Raw genomic sequence first — 20,971 nt, 5'->3', positions numbered from 1 at the left:
CTCCCTTCCCATTTATCCTTTTAAATTTATTTTCTTGGCTTTTCTTTCACCTGTTTTCTAACCAGCGAACTTTAGGGCCACTAACTAATCCTAACTCTTCTAGAATTTTTAGTGAATTTGCATGAAACTTACTTTATTGAGAAAACATTGATATGCAAACTGGAAGATAATGTTATTGTCATTCTAAGAAGGGAAAAGATGATAAATACTAAGCCACTTTTAGTTTTTTGGCCACTAGATTGCATTTTATCCCCATATTTAATTCTCATTTTAATTTTATTTTTGACAAGAACTCGTTAGAAGTGAAAGTCTTTTAATTTGCATTTTAAGTCTGGAGCCTCCTTTTTAAAAAATGTAAATGTTTTACAGGTTCTTGATCAATATGAACGAGAAGGATTTAACTTCCTAGCCAAGGTGTTTAATTCTTCACATTCCTTCTTGGAAGACTTGACTGGTCTTACATTGCTGCATCAAGAAACCCAAGCTGCCGAGGTAGGAACAAAACAAGCTTTCTATAGTGAAGACTGACATGCTTAAAACTATTTGATATTCACCATATGGAAAAGGAAGACAGCAATTAATTTTAATTTTTGTAACTTAGAGCAAATATCACTAAATAAGTCTGCTAGTTACCAGAGAACAAATAACCTTCAGCAAGTGCTGGATACTGATGTGTGTAGGTTGCTGTCCAGTAGGTGCCTAATACACAACATCACTGTGATAAAGGAAGTATAGGTTGTAGATTTCCAGGCATCTCTTGTCCTTACTGAAGATCTGCATGTGTATGGCCATTGGAGAGATTTGGCTTTAATGTCCATATATCAAAATGTAAGTTGGTGAAGACATTGGACTCCAGCTATGTTCTTTAGAAAGAAGGTATTGGACTCTGGCCATGTTCTGATCAGAAAGAACATGCCTGGCTTGTTCATGATTTTGATCAGTCTTCATAGACCCTGAACCGCACCATGAAATGGCTTCCCCAGACACAACCCGAGAGGGCCATGCTTTGTTTCTCAGCTAGAATATTTTGCAGATCTTAATTTCCTGGGTCATTGCATCATTTTTTTTTTTTTTAAGACTGAGTGTAAGAAATAAATTATTGGCCAGGCGAGGTGGCTCACACCTGTAATCCAAGCACTTTGAGAAGTCAAGGTGGTGGGTCACAAGGTCAGGAGTTTGAGACCAGCCTGGCCAACATGGTGTGAAACCCTGTTTCCACTAAAATAAGAAAATTAGGTGGGTGTGGTGGCAGGCGCGTATAATCCCAGCTACTTGGGAGGCTGAGGCAGGAGAATTGCTTGAATCCTGGAGGCAGAGGTTGTGATGAGCCGAGATTGTGCCATAGCATTCCAGTCCGGGTGACAGTGTGAGACTCTGTCTCAAAAAAAAAAAAAAAAAATTTGTTTTTTCCAAATGCTCACTGTTCTTAGAAAAGGGGTTGCTGTGTATGATGGTAGAGCTATTTGGATCACTTGGCAAAATGTGCAGTTCCTTAGAATTGATGAGTGAGATTAAATCAATATCTTTTCCCCTTAGTTACCTGGGTAAAGAAACTATGAGGAGAAATGTAGCTTATAGAGTGTTTCCACAAACTACATAAGGAAAACCTTGACTTCCTGTGTCCTGCAGGGGTATTGCACTTGCCATTAGTCCTTTTCAAGTCACAATTCTTCCCACCAACTAAAGAGAAATATATAAATTATTTCTAGCGAGGTAGCAAAACTCCCCCAGCCATCTTGTCAAATGATTGCATGGGTGCAAAAATCTATAAACTCTTCCATAGGTTGCATATCCTTACCATTCAGGGAGGCCCCAAGTTGTCAATGAATAGATGGCCAGGCCCAATACTGGACTAGCCAGTGGTGAAAGGGCTGCTGTTTGGAGAGGTGGAGCTAGTGCTGAGTATAGGAAGACCATGTGGAAATACCAAAGTCAGATCTTTTGGAGCTTTGAGCAGATTGTGAGATTTTCAGGTACACCAGGGAGGCAAGATAGTACATCTCTAGTGCTGGACTTACAACTGAAGGCAGTCCTTCTTTAAACTGTTTTAGTGTCCCCTGGGCATTAAACAGATGCAGTCTTCCACTTATGGCCAATAGTTAGAGCCACAGAGAGTCTATTTCAAGTTTCAGGAGATGAACGGCATCTCTGCCGCTCTTTGAGAGACTTTAAGGTATTTTTCCCCTGAATTGTAATTGGGTTTCCAGGCAGGGTTCAGAACATTGTGTTTATTGTCTGCCTTATTATCTTTTAAGCAGTGCTGTACTGCCTGATGGTATGGAAGAGGTAACATAGATGTTTGCAAACATGCAGTCATTTGATGAGATGGCTAAGGGAGTTGTGCCACTGAGTTAAAAGTAATTTACATATTTGTTTAGTTAGCTAGAACAATTTCAACTTGAAATTGACCCACTTTTTCCCTCTAAAACAGAGCAGATGCTAGAATAGTGGGCAGGTTTGTAGATTTAACCTGATTTATCTTACATTTTAGTTTGTCAAACCTTAATGGCTTTTTCAAAGACTTAGAGAAAGTTTGAAAGCAATAGTGACTAAATAGATGGTGGAGCAGAAGGGAGCGTGGTTTCATCCATGAGCCTGAGTTTTCTTTTTGAATTTTCCTCTACTAAATTATATCTTTAGCTTTGGAGTCATATGTCACATCAAATTTTAGATTAGAGATGGTAAACTGGTTGGCCTATGAGCCAGATATGGCTTGCAGGTATGTATTTTTTGGCCTGCCCTATATGTTAAATTTTGAATAAAGCCATCATTTAAAAATCACAAGTTTTAGGCTAGGCGTGGTGGCTCACAGCTATAATCCTAGCACTTTGGGAGGCTGAGGCGGGCAGATCACCTGAGGTCAGGAGTTCAAGACCAGCCTGGCCAACATGGTAAAACCCTGTCTCTACTAAAAATGCAAAAATTAGCTGGGCATGGTGGCACATGCCTGTAATCCCAGTTACTCGGGAGGCTGAGGTGGGAGAATGACTTGAACCCGGGAAGCAAAGGTTGCAGTGAGCCAAGATTGCACCACTGCACTCCAGCCTGGGTGACAGAGCAAGACTCCGTCTCAAAAAAAAAAAAGAAAAAAAAGAAAAATCACAAGAGGGTCTGAATTTCCCATTTCTAACTTTGGAAAATCAGATCTGGGAACTCCAGACATGCATCTCTTAATAGTGATGGTTAGCTAGAGCCAAGAAGCAAACTTTATAGATCAAGCACTTGATATAAAATTTAAAGGTATTGCAAAATATTCTGGGCTGGACACAGTGGCCCATATCTCTAATCCTAGCACTTTGGGAGGCCAAGGCGGGCAGAGTGCCTGAGCTCAGGAGTTTGAGACCAGCTTGGGCAACACAGTGAAACCCCATCTCTACTAAAAATACAAAAAACTAGCCTGGCATGGCAGCATGCGCCTGTGGTCCCAGCTCCTCAGGGATGAGGCAGGAGAATTGCTTGAACCTGGGAGGCAGATGTTGCAGTGAGCTGAAATCATGTCATTGAATTCCAGCCTGGGCAACAGAGTGAGACTCCATCTCAGGAAAAAAAAAAAAAAAAAAAAATTCTGTGAAAAGGGAATCTTCCTTCTATAACTGTCCCCTTAGCTCCTCAGTTCTTTCCTGGAGACAAACACTGTTGTTACTTTCTTGCCCAGAGATACTCTTTAGGTTATATTCTTTATTTAGATAATGCCCTTTAGTAGGTGACCCTTAATAGGTATTTGAGTTTATTACCCCTGTCTTCAAAAATGATCATTTTTCTTAACTCTGAATAGGACTGTGTTTTAAGATAAGGTTTGAAATACAGTACTTAGTAGAGGACCTCATAGCAACAAAAATTGTTATAACTACATCATTTTATATTACTTGGAAAAATGTGTGTGTAAGCAAAATATATAAATATATATTATATATATATGTAAATATACCTTTACATATATCTGTGTAAAAGTGTTTTGATTTACATACTTGATTCCCAGTGCATTTACAGGTGGTCAGTAATAAAAACACAGAATTCTGCATTCTATTTAGAAAGGTCTCCACTTATTTATTTTAGCAACACGATCAAAATGCTAAATTAATTCTCATTTTGGGTTAACCGTTTGCATCAATCAACATTGGAATTGCAAACGATTCAACTAGATAATTATGTGACATTACCATTATATATCTTGTTTATAAAATATGTGTTTAAAAAATGTACTGAACATCTTTTGAAAATCTGATACTAAGCACTGTGCTAGTAACTGAATACAGAAGTTAATGAGACGCTGACCCTCATGGGCTCATAGTCTAGTGTGAGAAACTGACATGTAAATAGTGAGCTCTAATGCAATAAAAAATGTTTTAGTCATTTGTATATTAAGTGCTGAGAGAGCAGTTACTTCTGCCTAGGGGAATAGGGATGTCAAAAGCTTCACAGGAAGAGAACAAATATTTCACTTAGTTTTAAAGGATGAATAGACTATTTTTAAAAATAAAAGTTGGATTTTGGCAGAGGAAGAGTAGAGAAGGGAAGGGCAAGAGGCCTAGGGCGTTCTAGACTGAATAAAGGTCTCTGAGGCCAAGTCTTTAGTATATTATTCAAAATCATGAGTAGTGTGATGTACTTGGAGCCAGAGTTACCTGAAGTCAACATAATGTTTTTGTTTTTGTTTTTTTTTTGAGACGGAGTCTCGCTCTGTTGCCTGGGCTGGAGTGCAGTGACCGGATCTCAGCTCACTGCAAGCTCCGCCTCCCGGGTTTACATCATTCTCCTGCCTCAGCCTCCCAAGTAGCTGGGACTACAGGCGCCCGCCACCTCGCCCGGCTAGTTTTTTGTATTTTTTAGTAGAGACGGGGTTTCACCAAGTTAGCCAGGATGGTCTCGATCTCGTGACCTCGTGATCCGCCCGTCTCAGCCTCCCAAAGTGCTGGGATTACAGGCTTGAGCCACTGCGCCCGGCCAACATAATGTTTTTTAATAACAGCTTTATTGAGTTATAATTCACATACCATAAAACACACCATTTTGGCCAGGTGCGGTGGCTCACACCTGTAATCCCAGCACTTTAGGAGACCGAGGTGGGTGGATCACTTGAGGTCAGGAGTTCGAGACCAGCCTAGCCAACGTGGCAAAACCTTGTCTCTACTAAATATACAAAAATTAGCCTTGCTTGGTGGCGGGCGCCTGTGTTCCCAGTTACTCAAGAGACTGAGGCAGGAAAATCACTTGAACCCGGGAAGCAGAGGCTGCAGTGAGCTGAGATCGCACTGTTGCACTCCAGCCTGGGCAACAAGGGCGGGGAAACAACCACACACACACATACCCTTTTAAAGTGTGCATTTCAGTGGTTTTTAGTATATTCACAGAGTTGTGCAACCATTACCACTCTCTCAGTTTAGAAAATTTTCATCCCCCTCACCCAAAACAAACTCTGAACCTATTAAATGGTCACTCCCCATTCCCTCCTTCCAGCCCCTGACAGTCACTAATCTTCTTTCTGTCTGTAAGGATTTTCTATTCTGGACACATCACATAAATGATCCTTTGTGTCTGGCATCTTCTATTTAGCACAGTGTTTTTAAGGTTTATCCATGTTGTTGTAAGGTACGTAATTGTTTTTTATTTAAAGAAAAAGTCTCAATGCTATTAAAATTTTCCATATTCTTTGCACCTGTGGTCTGTCTCCCTAAATATAGCCCCATTTATGAAGGAGGAATGCAAAATTGATCCAACTGGAGACTACAGATTCCTTTATATTCATAGAAAGGGGCACATAGTAATGAATTGGAAGCTATACCCAAGCTAGAATCGTCCAGATTTAGTGAGATTGACTAATGCAACCCAATTTTTTGCACTCATCCCCTGTCCATCCGATACCTGAAAATGATTGCAATGATTTTAAACTAGGTTACTGGTATCATCATACTGCTGTTGAGATTAGCAGGCAAATTACCAAGTTAGTTTTTATTGGAGGAGAGGTCAAGATCTGAGGGTGCAGAGTGGAGACTGGGGACCAGGCTGACAAAGATGAGTTTGTTTTAGGTAGTGATGACTTTGAGGTCATGGGATAAGTGAGTGAAAATGACTGGCTGGCACTGGAGATGGGATGGAGATGGAGCTTGGAGAAAAAGAAGAGCACTAGTAAATTGATTTAGCTAGACAAAGGAGGTTTAGCCTGTTCCATTTAGCACAGTGAGGAGAAGCTAAAGAGCTAGGATGCAATTAAAAAAAATGTTAATGAGAAATGTGTGTGGTAGATTAATTTTATCTCAAGTTATAGATTAAAAATTTTAAATACCACATAAATGCCATTTGCCTTTGCTAGTGTTATATTTTATGAAGAAAGGGCCTTGCATAAGAGTGATATACTGGACTTTGGGGACGCGAGGGAGAAGCTTGGGAGAGGGGTGAAGGATAAAAAACTACATACGTAATGGGTGCTGTGTACACTGTTTGAGTGACAGGTGGACTAAAATCACAGAAATCACCACTAAAGAACTTCACTGTATATCCAAAAATCACCTGTACCCCAGAAACTATTGACATTTTTAAAAAGGGGACTTGGACAGATACCCATATTCTTTGCAAAATTATAGTTGCATTCTGCTCATGGGGGATTAGGAGTTTCCATGGAAGAAAGGCCCCACTCAGCTTTCTCCCCTCTTAAAATGTTGCCTTGTGAATTAGGGAATTTTGCATAAAGTTCTGACCTTTACTTCCAAGACCTTTACTGAGAATGGGTTTGGATACTTGGAGATTGATCCTGACTCCCTGTCCCTCCTTGATCTTTATTTAGCCTATTTGGAACCCAGGGAAATGGCCTTAAAGTTGATGAACCACAGGGTGTCCAAGTCATGGGGCTACTGAGGTTCTCACCAAGTATCTTTTAAATTGCTGCATTTGGGATGGGTGCAGTGGCTTATTATACCTGAAATCCCAGCACTTTGGGAGGCTGAGCTGGGAGGATTGCTTGGGTTTGGGAGTTTAAGGCCAGCCTGGGCAAGATGGTGAGCCTCTGTCCCTATTTAAGAAAATTAGAAATTAGCCAGGCATGGTGCCACACCAGCTACTTATAATGCTGAGACAGGAGGATCGCTTGAGCCCAGGAGTTTGTGGCAGACAGTGATCTATGATTGTGCCACTGTACTCCAGCCTGGGTGACAGAGCAAGACCTTGTCTCTTATTTTAAAAACAAGTAAATGAATAAATAAATAGATAAATAAATAAATAAAAAGCTGCGTTTGTTGAAGAAAGGCTCAGTCTAAATCAAACATATGAACACTTTAGCCATGTTCCATAAAATTTGCTGTGACTTACCTTTTTAGAGTTCTCATCCTATGAGTAGAATACGTATCAGTTCATATGTATTTATTTGTTCCAGCTGTGGGTTCAACATCATACTCTGAGAAATGGCAAAATATTTGCTAACTGAATCTAACTCTAGAGATAAGACTAATTTATAAGAGAGTTAATAAAACAAGCTATATTGGTATATCCTTGAGAAATTCAAATTCCCAAGTCCCTTTACCCAACTTCCCTGAACTACTTCATTCCTATTCATGAAAGTTTGCATGTTCCATGATTCCAGGATTAATTTTAGACTGTTTTACTTCCTTGCCTTGACCATGTTATCAGTATTTGATGTTGTACCATGCAGTTATGAGTAATTGCAACAGGGTTGCAATTACAGTGCACCATTAACATAATTTGCATTTTGTCAAGGTTGTACTAAACAGAACTTCCTTTCTTCACATTTGGGGATTAATGAATGATCTAAAAAGAAAGTTTAGCAACAACCATAACACAGGCTATAAAATTATAAACAGACCAGCAGAAATGAATAGGGCTGAGCTGATGAATTGATTATGAATTAAAATGTAGATTATGATTCATTCACTATAGAACTCAGAATTCTAGAATATGCCCATTTCTCCCATAGCCAGAAAGTCATATGCAAAACATTACGGTCATGTGATATGACTTCATTGGCACAGCAATTTACTATTCAGCAAAGTAAATAACAATTAACAAGTGTTTCTGCTGGGCCTTTCGCACTTACACTGAGATTTTGGCCTCTCCCCCACACAGCTGGTTTTGATTTGGTTCCTGTGGAATATTTTTTTTTGTTTTGTTTTGCATTTAACAACAGTCAGATATTTATGTACAGCTTCATCAAGAGCCTCTGATGACAAATATGCCTTTGGAGGCCAGTAGAAGCTGTGGGAAACCCCCGTGTCAGCACTCAGACCTGTTTCCAATGGAGAGAAATCGCTCTGGGGATTGAACTAGCCTGCTCATGAATCCAGTTCCCTTTTCCCAGAGCCTTCTGCTAGCTCACTTCCAACCCGTGCTGGCCATCCTGGGACTGTGTCCTGCCTTGATTTTTCCTTATGAAGCAATCCCTTAAGACACAGCCTTGGCCCTCTCTCCTGAGTGAGGGAGGAAAGGCAGAAACAGGCAGAAAGCCATTTACTTCTTAGATTGGAAACTAGAGCCTGGTTTTTGAAATAAAGCTTGGCAGTATCTCACTTATAACTTACTTTATAAAATGTGTACCTTGTATTTGCTGTCAGAGTTATCTACATGAATTTGAGATGTTTGGATAAATTGGTATTAGGGAAGGTTGCAACTGGAGAATAGACAATGAAGTCTGGGCAGAGTTCCCCACCCTTCGGAAAAGAGTCTTGGATGGTATAATCCACTTGGAGAAGTCTAAGGGAGAAAGAAGGGGGGAAATCATAAATGCTAAAAAGCAAAGCAAAGACAACTAGTATTAGGAAATGGAACATGGGAATCCAGTCCTTCTTACATTGTAGTCCTGGTTCCACCAGTGTTCTCATGAGTGACCTTGGATGAATCCTTCAGTGTTCTGTGCATGTTTCCCCACTTAAAATGAGAGGATTGAATCATGTGAAATTCTTTTTTTTAAGTCTCTTTTCTAGAAAAAGTGAAATGCTTTTCAACTCTAATTTAGTGATTTTGATTCAAATATACCATGTATAAGCAAAAAGGAAAAAGATGGACAATTTTTACATAAAAGTGTTTAAAAATGTATCAAAGTACTATTTATACATTTTATAAATATTCTTTGGTATCTATTATATCTAGCTACCATTGCCAGAAACTTTCTGCAGATTTTGAGATTTACATCTACTTTGAACTTTAATAGAATATTGCTTATACTTTGTATCAATTGGTGTGTGTCACTCTGCGTATAAATCTAAAATGGTATAATTCAGCCTAATAACTTACCTCCTTCACGAGACTTGCTGCCACTTTTGACTTCTTTATAAACTCAAATCCACCCTGGCCATAACTGGGTACATTCACGAAACATGCTACTCACTACCCCTCAGTACAGCTTCCAAAGCCCTCTTACTTTAATAGCATCCTTAGAATGCTGAATGTGTAATAACAGGGAAGTTTCTTTAACAGTCAGCCATATTACATTAGAATACTCATAAAGTGTATGAGTAGCCCAAATCCTGGCCTGGTCAGAAGGTCTGAGTTCATACCCCAGCTCCCACACATAACAATGTTCCTCTGTGTGGGCCGTGTCAGGCAGGACTGTGTGCAGCAGTCATGTGAGACCTTGGGTTATTTACTTCATTGACCTTTGTTTCCATCATTTTGTAGGATGTGATTAATAATTCCTACTCCTCACAATTACCATATTAAGCAAGAAAGCACCTTACAAAAGAAAAAATAAATTGGACTACATCAAAATTTTAAACTTTGTGCTTCAAAGGACATAATCAAGAACATGAGAAAGCAGTCCACAGTATGAGAGAGAATAGCATTTTGCAAATCATACCTGATAGGGGTCTGGTATCTAGAATATAGAGGGAACTCTAAGCTGGGTGTGGTGGCATGTGCCTATAGTCCCAGCTGCTTGGGAGGCTGGGGTGTGTGCATCGTTTGAGCCCAGGAGCTGGAGACCAGCCTGGGCAGCACAGTGAGAACCCATCTCTAAAAACAACAACAAAACCCAGAATATATAGGGAACTCTTACAACTTAATAATATAAAGACATAGAACTCAATTAGAAATGGGCATTAGATTTAAAACAACTTTTCTCCAAAGAAGATATACAGATAATTAAATGATACCATAATCAAATAAGATGCCTAACATCAATAGCCATTGGGAAAATGCAAATCGAAATTACTGTGAGATGGCATTCATACCCAGTAAGATGGCTATAATCAAAATGACAACATCAAGTGTTTATGAAGATGTAGAGAAATTAGAAGCCTCCTACCTACTAGTGGGAGTGTCATTCTGCAGCCACTTTGGAGAACTGTTTTAGCAGTTCCTTAAAAAATTAAACATAGAATTACCCTGTGACCCAGAAATTGTACTCTTAGATATATAGCCAGAGCTACTCTGGACACCCTGCCTGTAGTGTAGCCCTGTTCCACAAGGAGCAGTACCAAAAATCAGATATGTGTATGTGTGTATAAATATAGCCCAGAGAAATGAAAATGTGCACACAAATGTACACAAATGCTCACAACACCATTATTTTTTCATAATAGCCAAAAAGTAGAAACAATGCAGATGTTCATAAGCTGATGAATGGATGAATAAAATGTCAGCTATTACACTGGAATAATGGAGTATTAAGCAATAATAAGGAAGCACTAATACATGCTGTAGTATGGATGAACATTGAAAACGTTATGCTAAGTAAAGAAGCCAGTCACACAAGGCCACATATTGTAGGATCTCCGTATGAAATGTCCAGAGTTTTAAAATCCATATAGTCAGAAAGTAGATTAATGGTTGTCAGCAGGTGGGGATGGGGGATTAGGGGAAAATCAGTGGCTACTTATAGATAAGTGTTTCCTTTCGAGGTGATGAAATGTTCTAATCTTAGATAGTGATGATGGTTGCACAATGGTGAATATACTAAAACCATTGAATTCTATACCTCAAATGGATGAATCATATGATGTGTGAATTATCAATACAGATGTTTAAAAAGCAAGCCAAAAAGTGCCCATAGTTGGGGCACTTTGTTTCTCCTTCCCTCTCTCCTTTCTCTGGCTCTCTCTGCATGCAGTGTTGATTTTCCGTCTGTGATAGGCTGTCGTAGGACGTTAGCTCATTGTTGTTAGGAATGCGTTTTCTGTAGATTATGGCAAGGATCTCTTCCGTTTTTATTGTACCTCAGTTTTCAAAGCCTTAGTCTCTGTGCACCTCCTTTAGCCTTTTCTTATACTATGGCTAGCCTGTAAACACTGCGGGGAGAGATGGAAGGGGCCTACCAACCAAATGCCTCCCTTCTGTGCTTGCTACAGGGAGGGAGAAAGCCACAGTTGGCTCCATCCGTAGAAGACATGGCAGATAAGGGGGTTGGGGAAGATGAGAGCACTTGGCTATCTGTGTAAGTTTAAGCAGGTGTTTACAGGATCTAAATCCCAACCTGGGTCTGAATTTTTAAAATTTCCCTATTTACCACACAGTTTTCCCCCAAGATTTTTTAGCTTGAAAATTCCCACATATACCAGAAAGTTTGAATGAAAAGTACAGTGGATACCCACATACCTCCTACCTGGATCCAACAATTAACATTTTGCCACATGTGCTTTATCTCTCCGTATACGTGCATGCACTCCCTGCACATCTTATTACAGTTCATATACACACTTACTCGTTTTCTCTTTTGTTAAACCATTTGAAAGCAAGTTTTATATACAGTGACACCTCACCCCTAAATTTTAGCTGAGTCTGCTAAGAATACAGACATTCTCTGATGTAAACAGAGTACCATCATCACAGAACAAAGAATAATTCCATAATACCACCTAAAATCCAGTACATGTCCAAATTTTCCCAGAAATTAACAGGATTTTAAACTATTATTTGCTTTTTCCTCAAGTTGGTAATGTTATACTTAGAGTTTTTCCCAATAATACTTAAGCACTGGTCATACATACCAAGTGATATACCCTTGAGCATATCTTTTTAATTCCCTTGACACCCTCACGCTCCTCTCTAAATGGGGAGACACGATTACCCTATTAGGCAACATGCCCCTGAGGTCCTGCTGCTCCAGGCAGGCCTCGTCTAGGTGAGCATCTTCTCTGGGTGTCACCGGGGCATGCTGGTCTGATTGAAGCAGCCCTGAGAGCCAACCAGCCCTGAGAAGTGGTTCCCACCCATCCTCCATCCAGGGTTCCCAATGGTGGAGGCTTTAAGGAGGTAGGAATGGGACTATGAAGGCTATTTTCAATATTTTGAAAAGTCAAACAGGAATAAAACATTTAGAACTTGAAAAGATTACACTGACCAACTAAACTATCAAGATTTTAGCCAGGCGTGGTGGTTGGTACCTGTAGTCCCAGCTACTTGGGAGGCTGAGGTGGGAGGATTGCTTGAACCCGGGAGGTGGAGGTTGCAGTGAGCCAAGATTGTGCCACTGTCCTCTAGCCTGGGAGACAGAGGGAGACCTTGTCTTAACTAAAACAAAGCAAAAATCAACATTTTTTTTTTTCTTTTTAAACTAAATTCTGTTGTCTCAGAATGGAATGGCATACTGTTATCTGACCTGGCCAGAAGCTCTGATGGGTAGTTATGAATCCCGTTGAGTTATTTTAAAAATTAGGTAAATTAGTGCATTTGCTGGGTAGGAGGGGTTTTTCAGTATCTAATATGTGTGAGAGAAAGTGAAAACTAAAGGAATTCTTGGGGATCAGGAAGTGGAGATTCTCTGGCCTGTGGCGCTGCTGAGCCTAACTTCCTGACTTCACATCAGCAGTGGAGGCTTCCCCGGGAGGTGTTCTTGCAGTTGCCCTGTGACCGCTCTTCTAGGGGCTGTATTTTTACAGCTGACTCTTCTCACTTGCAAACATAACAGCTGATATATGTGTTGAGTTTGGGGAGTTTCCTTATTTTGAGACTGTAAAATTAAATTGATTTTTAGTTCTGAGCTCTTAGTCTTCTTTTCTTTTCTTTTCTTTTTTCTTTTCTTTCTTTTCTTTTCTTTTCTTTCTTTGCTTCCTTTGCTTTCTTTCTTTTCTTTCCAGAGTTTTACCATGTTGCCCAGGCTGGAGTGCAGTGGCGTGATCTTGGCTCACTGCAACCTCCACCTCCCAGGTTCAAGTGATTCTCCTGCTTCAGCCTCCCAAGTAGCTGGCACTACAGGCGCCTGCCACCACACTCGGCTAGTTTTTGTATTTTCAGTAGGGACAGGGTTTTACCATGTTGGCCAGGCTGGTCTCGAACTCCTTACCTCAAATGATCTGCCCATCTCGGCCTCCAAAAGTGCTGGGATTACAGGCGTGAGCCACTGCGTCGGGCCTCAGCTCTTAGTCTTGATCCATCTTGCTTCTCAGCTGTAGGGGAACAGGGAGGGAAGGAAATGTGAAATATCGTAAGTTGTATATTTTTTTAAATTAAATATTGTTGATGTTCCATCATGGCTTCTATCAGTCAACAGATATTTATTGACCCTTTGCTGAGTTCACGGTGTGGGAATCAAAGAGGTACAAGCCAGGCTTTTAGGAGGCTGACGCAGTATAGTTGGGGAGATAGGACAGGAATGTCACTAGGACTGCAGGGCAGTGGGTGTGCACATAGTTCAGTAAGTTCTGCAGGGTTTCAGGAGCATCAGGTGCAAGAGAAAGCTCCAGGCAAGAGTTAGGCTTTGAGCTGGGTCTTGAAGGTTGGAGCTCCAAGTGCAGGAGAGAACAGAGCATTCCAGAAGTGCCTGTGTCATGACCACATCCAAGATCTCTGATGAAGAATACCAAAACACTACTGATGGTGTCATGACTGCATCCAAGATCTCTGATGAAGAGTACTCTTGGTACCAAGAGTACCAAGAGAGTACCAACATATAGCAACTAATGTTAATTGTGTTATCCGTAATTTTCAGGGCACTTTTGTACCTGCCCTTTTGATGCCCATAACAATCTTATGAGGTGGCTATCATCCCATTTTATGGATGAAGTTGTCGAGACTCTAGCTGTGCTCAGGATTTATCTGCGTCTTGAGGTTTACAGTATGCTTCATAAGGCTGGAAGCAGAGGAAGATGTGCATAGGGTGATGCAGAGGCATTCTGCTTTATAGAGCATATCTCTACTTTCATATTGAGCCGTTTCCAAAAGTGGTTTTGCTCTTTATCTGTGTCCTTAAAACTGCTTCTCAGATAGCATGGTTTCTTCCACTGTACCATCGTGGGGCCTGGTCAGCCAGCATTACTGTACTTTCTTACTCTTAAACTGGCTTCTAATAAAATCTGTGGGAATGAGATTTTACTTATAGATGAGCTTGTGACTCCAATCCCAACCTGCCACTGGGAAAAGAGCAGGTAACAGATAAGTCCTTTCTTTTTGGCCTTTACTCTGCCCTGAGTTGTAAAGGGAAATTAAGAGTTGGTCCCCACTTGCTTTTTTTCTGAGATGGAGGTTTGCTCTTGTTGCCCAGGCTGGAGTGCAGTGGCGCGGTGTCGGTTCACTGCAACCTTTGCCTCCCGGGTTTAAGCTATTCTCCCGCCTCAACCTCCCAAGTAGCTGGGATTACAGGCACCTGATGCCTGGCTAATTTTTGTGGTTTTAGTAGAGATGGGGTTTCAGCATGCTGGTTAGGCTGGTCTCGAACTCCTGACCTCAGGTGATCCACCTGCCTCGGCCTCCCAAAGTGCTGAGATTATAGGCATGAGCCACGGTGCCTGGCCCCCACTTGCTTTTATTCAGCTAGCTGGTGAAAAAAATTCAGTATTAAACTAGAAATATGTGTATCTTATTGTTGCAGGACAAAATTGTTGAGGTTCTAATAACAAATATGTAAACTGCTGTGGGATATTTTTGTTTTGTTTTAATTTGCTGCTAGCTTTAAAGCATTTGTGTTTATCCTACCTTAATCCTCTTTGAAAGAGGCCATACTTAATTTTACCCCACACTTTATTAAAAGGAAGGAAAGTTGATTTTTAAATTTTTATTTATTTTTTGAGACAGAGTCTCACTCTATCGCGCAGGCTGGAGCACAGTGGCATGATCTCAGCTCACTGCAACCTCTGCCTCTGGGTCTAAGAAGTTCTTTGCCTCAGCCTCCTGAATAGCTGGGATTACAGGTGCACACCACCATGCCCAGCTAATTTTTTTGGTTTTTTTAGTAGAGACAAGGTTTCAGCATCTTGGCTAGGCTGGTCTTGCACTCCTGACCTTGTGATCCACCCGCCTCAGCCTCCCAAAGTGCTGGGATTACAGGCGTGAGCCACTGCACCGGCCTGAATTAAGTTTTAAAGCACCAGTTTGGAACCAGTCTTTTAGAGGTAACTGTTACAAGTTTCTGTACCCAAATATTGGTTTATCTGTACTCTGTTTCCCCCTTCCCCTTTCTCCTTTTTTTTTTTTTCTTAATTTAATTTTTATTTTTTTGAGACAGTGTTGCTCTGTTGCCCAGGCTGGAATGCAATGGCGTGATCTTGGCTCACTGCAACCTCTGCCTCCCGGGTTCAAGTGATTCTCCTGCCTCAGCCTCCCAAGTAGCTGGGACTACAGGTGCCTGCCACCATGCCTGGCTAATTTTCATATTTTTAGTAGACACAGGTTTCACCATGTTGGCCAGGCTGATCTTGAACTCTTGACCTCAGGTGGTCCACCCACCTCGGCCTCCCAAAGTGCTGGGATTACAGGCGTGAACCACCACACCTGGCCCAATTTTTCTATTTTTTATAGAGATGAGGTTTCACTATGTTGCCCAGGCTGGTCTTGACCTCCTGGCCTCAAGCCATTCACCTGCTTCAACCTCACAAAGTTCTGAGGTTACAGGTGTGGGCCATTGCACCTAGCCTCTTCTCTTTCTTTCAGCAATAACCTATGGAAATACAGTGTTATCATCCAGTACCATGATCACTTGGCTGAAGTAATAGTAAGCCAAGCTCTCTTCAGCCCTTAGCAGTGTGGGCCCAGAAACAGGGTGGTCTTATGGAAGGGGGCGTAGGATGTGGGTCCTGAAGAATAGGAATTCACTCCTGGCCCCATCACTAGTTGCATCACTTCATCTTGCCTGGGTTTCATCTGTAAAATGGCATAATTCCTACTCCACAAAGTTGATGTGCTTTGAAATCTTCAATATAAACATTCGTTATTGAAAACTAAATACAAATGAACCAAATGGAAAACTATGGATTTTTTTTCATAAAAATGTTTCCGGATATATATCATAGGGCTTTGAACCTAAATACCTTGAACTTTAAACAATCATTAGCCATTAAAATTTTAATATGTATTAAATGGATATTATTAGAGTGTCAAAGTGATTAGAAACAGGTGGTTTCATTGTAGAATAACCTATTTTAAAATATTTTAGGGCCAGGTGCAGTGGCTCATGCCTGTAATCCCAGCACTTTGGGAGTCTGAGGTGGCAGGATTGTGTGACAGTAGAAATTGAAGACCAGCCTGGGCAACAGTGTGAGACCCCATCTCTACAAAAAAACAAAAATTAGCCAGGTTTGGTGGCACATGCGTGTAGTCCCAACTACTTGGGAGGCTGAGGTGGGAGGATTGCTAGAGTCCAGGAGTTCGAGGCTGCAGTGAGCTGAGATTGCCACTTCGCTCCAGCCTGGGCCACAGAGCAAGACCTTAGCTGTACAACAAACAAAAGGAAAAACAACTATTTGATTTTAGTGAGGGTGTAAGAATATGTATTATCGTTCCCAAAAAATCTGTGTAAAAACGTCATAGTGTGAAACAGTGGCAACTACTTGATTAAAACATCATTTAGAAAGGACATTCTTCCCTGTTTTGAAATTGGCTCCTCAAAAGGACAGCTGAACATGGCCTCTTCTCCACGTGTCCCCGTGTGCTCCCTCTGTGCCGCCATACATACTTCTGTGTTGGGCGTGCTCCCACCTCCAGCCTGCTCAGCTGATCTTTTGTTCGGCAAAGCCTGTCTACTTCCCCATGGGATCCACCTGGCACTCCTACTAGTCTTTCTAACTTAAGCCATTATCTCCCTTAAAATGAGTTCTGGCTCACTCCTTACTACTAAGGCTGAGGGGCAAAGGAGATTATATAAATGAAAGCACCATGCACATTTGAGGTGGTTTTCTTTTCCTCGTTCTTGTTTTTTGAGACAGAGTTTCACCTTGTCGCCCAGGCTGGAGTGCAGTGGCACAATTTTGGCTCACTGTAGCCTCAACCTTAAAGCTCAAGTGAGCCTCCCACCTCATCCAAACGAGTAGCTGGGGCCACAGGCATGCGTCACCATGTCTGGCTAATTTTTTGCATTTTTAGTAGAGAGAGGGTTTTGCCATGTTGCCTAGGCTGGTCTTGAACTCCTGGGCTCAAACAGTCCACTCGCCTCAGCCTCCCAAAGTGTTGGGATTACAGGTCTGAGTTACTGCACCTGGCCGAGGAGGTTTCTATTATTACTTGTGAATAGAGGAATAATTTGAGCCAAATAATGCTTTAGAAAAATTAAAATGACAAAGATCAAGAAAATTTCCCCCTTGCTTTTTTCTCTTATATTTTAATATTTCCAAATGAGCTATAACATATGCAGAAAAAAAATCTTAAAACATTTTATATAGAGAACAAGTATGATTTAAACACCCAGGTCAAAAAATACTCTATTGCCTTTCACCCATCTCATATTTTACTTCCTGACCACAGGCCTAGAAGTAACTAGTAACTAGAAAGAATAATTTTCCTGTACAACTTCAGTCTGGTATATGGGTCCTTAGACAATATAAGTCTCTTTGCCTGACTTTGAATTTTTTAAACAGAATTATCTATAATATGTAGATTCTTTTGTGTCTTTTTTGCTCAGTATTGTAAAGGTTACCCATTTGGTGTGCAGCTAGAGTTAATTTTCATTACTATATAGTGTTTCATAATTGGATATATTGAAATTTCTCCTCTACAGTAGCTGGACTTTTGTAGCATTTCTAGTCTCATAATAAAGTGTGCTGTTTGGAGCATTCTGGTATGTATCTCCTGGGGTTCATGTGCAGCATTTCTCTGGGTGTTTCTCAGCCTTCTTTTCATTATCACTCCTTCTGGGGGCAATTTAATACCAACAGTTTAGAATTTAATTAATACTAAAGAATAGGGTTTGTCAGATAGGGCTGAGCTTTGGAGAGCCACTAAACACTGTCATATCTAAGATTTCTTTTGCCTGCCAAAGACCAATTTTTGCTCCTTTGGGGGTGATATCACCCTCTTTGTGAAGGTATACTATAAGTTATTTACCTCATACTAGAATTGTTGGGTCATAGAAAATATGCCTCTTCTGGATCACAGACTTAAATGTAAAACCCAAAACTATTAAAACCCTGGAAAACATCCAGACATCCTAGCCATTAATTCTGGACATAGGAACAGGCAAAAATTTCATGATGATGCCAAAAGCAATTGCAACAAAAGCAAAAATTGACAAATGGGATCTAATTAAACTAAAGAACTTCTGCACAGCAAAAGAAACTATCAGTGAATAGATAATCTGCAGAATGGGAGAAAATTTTCTCAAACTATGCATCTGACAAAGGTCTAATATCCAGCATCTACAAGAAATTTAGACAAATTTATAAGGAAAAAACAACCCCATTAAAAAGTGGGTAAAGGACATAAACAACACTTTTCAAAAGAAGACGTACCTGTGGCCAAAAAGCATATGTTAAAAAGCTCATCATCACTAGTCATTAGAGAAATACAAATCAAAACCATAGTGAGATACATCTCACACCAGTCAGAATGGCTATTATGAAAAAGTCAAACAACAGATGCTGGCGAGGTTGTGGAGAAAAAGGAACGCTTATACACTATTGGTGGAAGTGTAAATTAGTTAAATCGTTGTAGAAAGCAGTGTGAAGGTTCCTCAAAGACCTAAAAACAGAAATACCATTTGACCCAGCAATCCCATTACTGGGTATATACCCAAAGGAATATAAATCATTCTACCATAAAGACACATGCACACAGATCTTCACTGCAGCACTATTCATAATAGCAAAGACATAGGATCAACTTAAATGTCCATAAATGGTAGACTGGGTAAAGAAAATGTAGTACATATACACCATGGAATACTATGCAGCCATAAAAAAGAATGAGATCATGGATGGAGCTGAAGGCCTTTATCCTTACAAACTTATGCAGGAACAGAACACCCAATACCATATGTTATCACTTATAAGTGGGAACTGAATCATGAGAACACATGGACACACAGTGGGAAACAACACACACTAGGGTCTGGTGGAGGATGGAGGGTAGTAGGAGGAAGAGGATCAGGAAAAATAACTAATGGGCACTAGGCCTAATACCTGTGTGATGAAATAATCTGTACAACAAGCCCCCATGTCACGGGTTTTCCTATATAATAAGCCTGCACATATACCCTTGAACTTACAAATTAAAAGAAAATATGCATCTTCAACTTTATTAAATAATGACTGTTTTCCAAAGCCGTTCACTGACTTACATGAATACCGGTAGTATATGGTAGTTTCTGTGGTCCCATATCCTTACCAGAATCTTGGTACTGTCATATTTTTAAATTTTTGCCAATCTGTATAACAATATCACATTAGGCTTCTACTTTGCATTTTCCTGATCACCAGTGAAGTTAAACATCTTATGTACATTACTTACTTGGATTCTAATTTTCTGACAGTTTCTCTACTTCAACTCCAAAAATTTTCATATGTTACACTTGTATAGCCCCTGTGAAAAGAAAGCACAGTAGGATGACCTGGTTATTCACTTGAAAAGTATGATGGAGCCCAGTGACCTTTGTTCTAATCCCAGATGTTTAACTTGGTCGGAGTCCCACACCTCTGGCCCTCAGCATCCTCATTTGCTAAATAAAAGTATTGACTGGGTTAGAGCAGCGGTTCTGAACCTTGGCTGCCCATCAGAATTATCTAGGATGCTTTAAAAAAAAAAAAGTTTAAACCACACCTGCACCCATAAAGCATGATTAAATTGGATTAAATGTTACTATATCCCTTCCAACCTACCATTCTATGATAATGATAGAATAAGTCTTTAACACCTAGATTTCATGGTTTCAATCATCTTCCTTGTCTGCACCCTGAATTAAGTATGCCAGAGACTCTTTATTTGTAAGACTATAGTCTACTTTTGTAAATGAGTTATAAAAAGGAGGAGACTCCTTAATTTAGTCCAGAGAGGAAACTTGGCATCAACATTTAAAATACTTTTTTGTATCTGGTTTACTTTTAGCACTAAGAAGATTTTTTTACATTGATACCTACTGTGACAAAACACACATCCAATGACAATGTTAAAATGTCATAAATGAGCCTTTAAAAGAATGAGGCACGTGATATGTCATGGTACTTGAGCAGACTGCAAGCCTGACCAGGCTGAATTCATGAATTCCTGACTTTTGATTTCTTCCTGTAAGATGCTGCCCCACTGCCAGGGGCCCAACCTCTAAATCCAGTCAAGGGGCTACTTGGGCCTGGAACCATGGCACAGTCGAGGTGAACCAGGTATGCTCCAGGGGGAGGTGGTTGAAACCACTGGTCTCCTGGACTGGGCCATGAGTGATGGTTATTGGGGCTGGGGAGGTATGAGAGACATCATATTGTCCATCTACCTCTGTATCTTCAAAGGTCTCTGTAATAAACAGTTTTCTGAAACTCACTGCCTGACATCAAGTCAGTGGTGTTTTTAGTGCCCATCTGTCACGTGTAACCATATCACAACTCATCAATATCTGACACTTGGCTGGCACCTTGTCTTTTTCAGTGGGAATTTACTTGCATTTACTCAGTTGATCATCATAGCAATCATTTTCAGTGAAAAGCCTTTTGTTAGCCATCCATACCCAGGTTACAAGTGATAGAAACCAAAACCTTGAACTCTTTTTAGCGTAAAAGAGTAACTTATTGGCTGGATGCAGTGGCTCACGCCTGTAATCCCAGCACTTTGGGAGGCCGAGGCAGATGGATCACGAGGTCAGGAGTTTGAAACCAGCCTGCCCAACATGGTGAAACCCCATCTC

General features: G+C 40.5%; 1 protein-coding gene across 4 annotated transcripts in view; it reads left to right on the top strand.

Moving 5' to 3' along the window:
- The window catches only part of ATG7 (autophagy related 7), a 269,659-nt gene that overhangs the window by 149,120 nt on the left and 99,568 nt on the right, over nt 1–20,971 (top strand). For 3 of the 4 annotated variants that reach the window (XM_007985239.3, XM_007985240.3, XM_073009843.1), the window contains exon 18: nt 370–492. The exons of the other annotated variant lie outside the window; for it this stretch is intronic. In XM_007985239.3, coding sequence (XP_007983430.2) covers nt 370–492 — 123 coding nt within the window. The remainder of the gene's footprint in view (nt 1–369; nt 493–20,971) is intronic. 4 annotated transcript variants of the gene reach the window in all.

This window comes from Chlorocebus sabaeus, chromosome 22 (genome assembly GCF_047675955.1).
Source record: "Chlorocebus sabaeus isolate Y175 chromosome 22, mChlSab1.0.hap1, whole genome shotgun sequence".
Lineage (NCBI taxonomy): Eukaryota > Metazoa > Chordata > Mammalia > Primates > Cercopithecidae > Chlorocebus > Chlorocebus sabaeus.
Note: the sequence above shows the minus strand (reverse complement) of the source record. Positions and strands in the feature narration are given on the sequence as shown.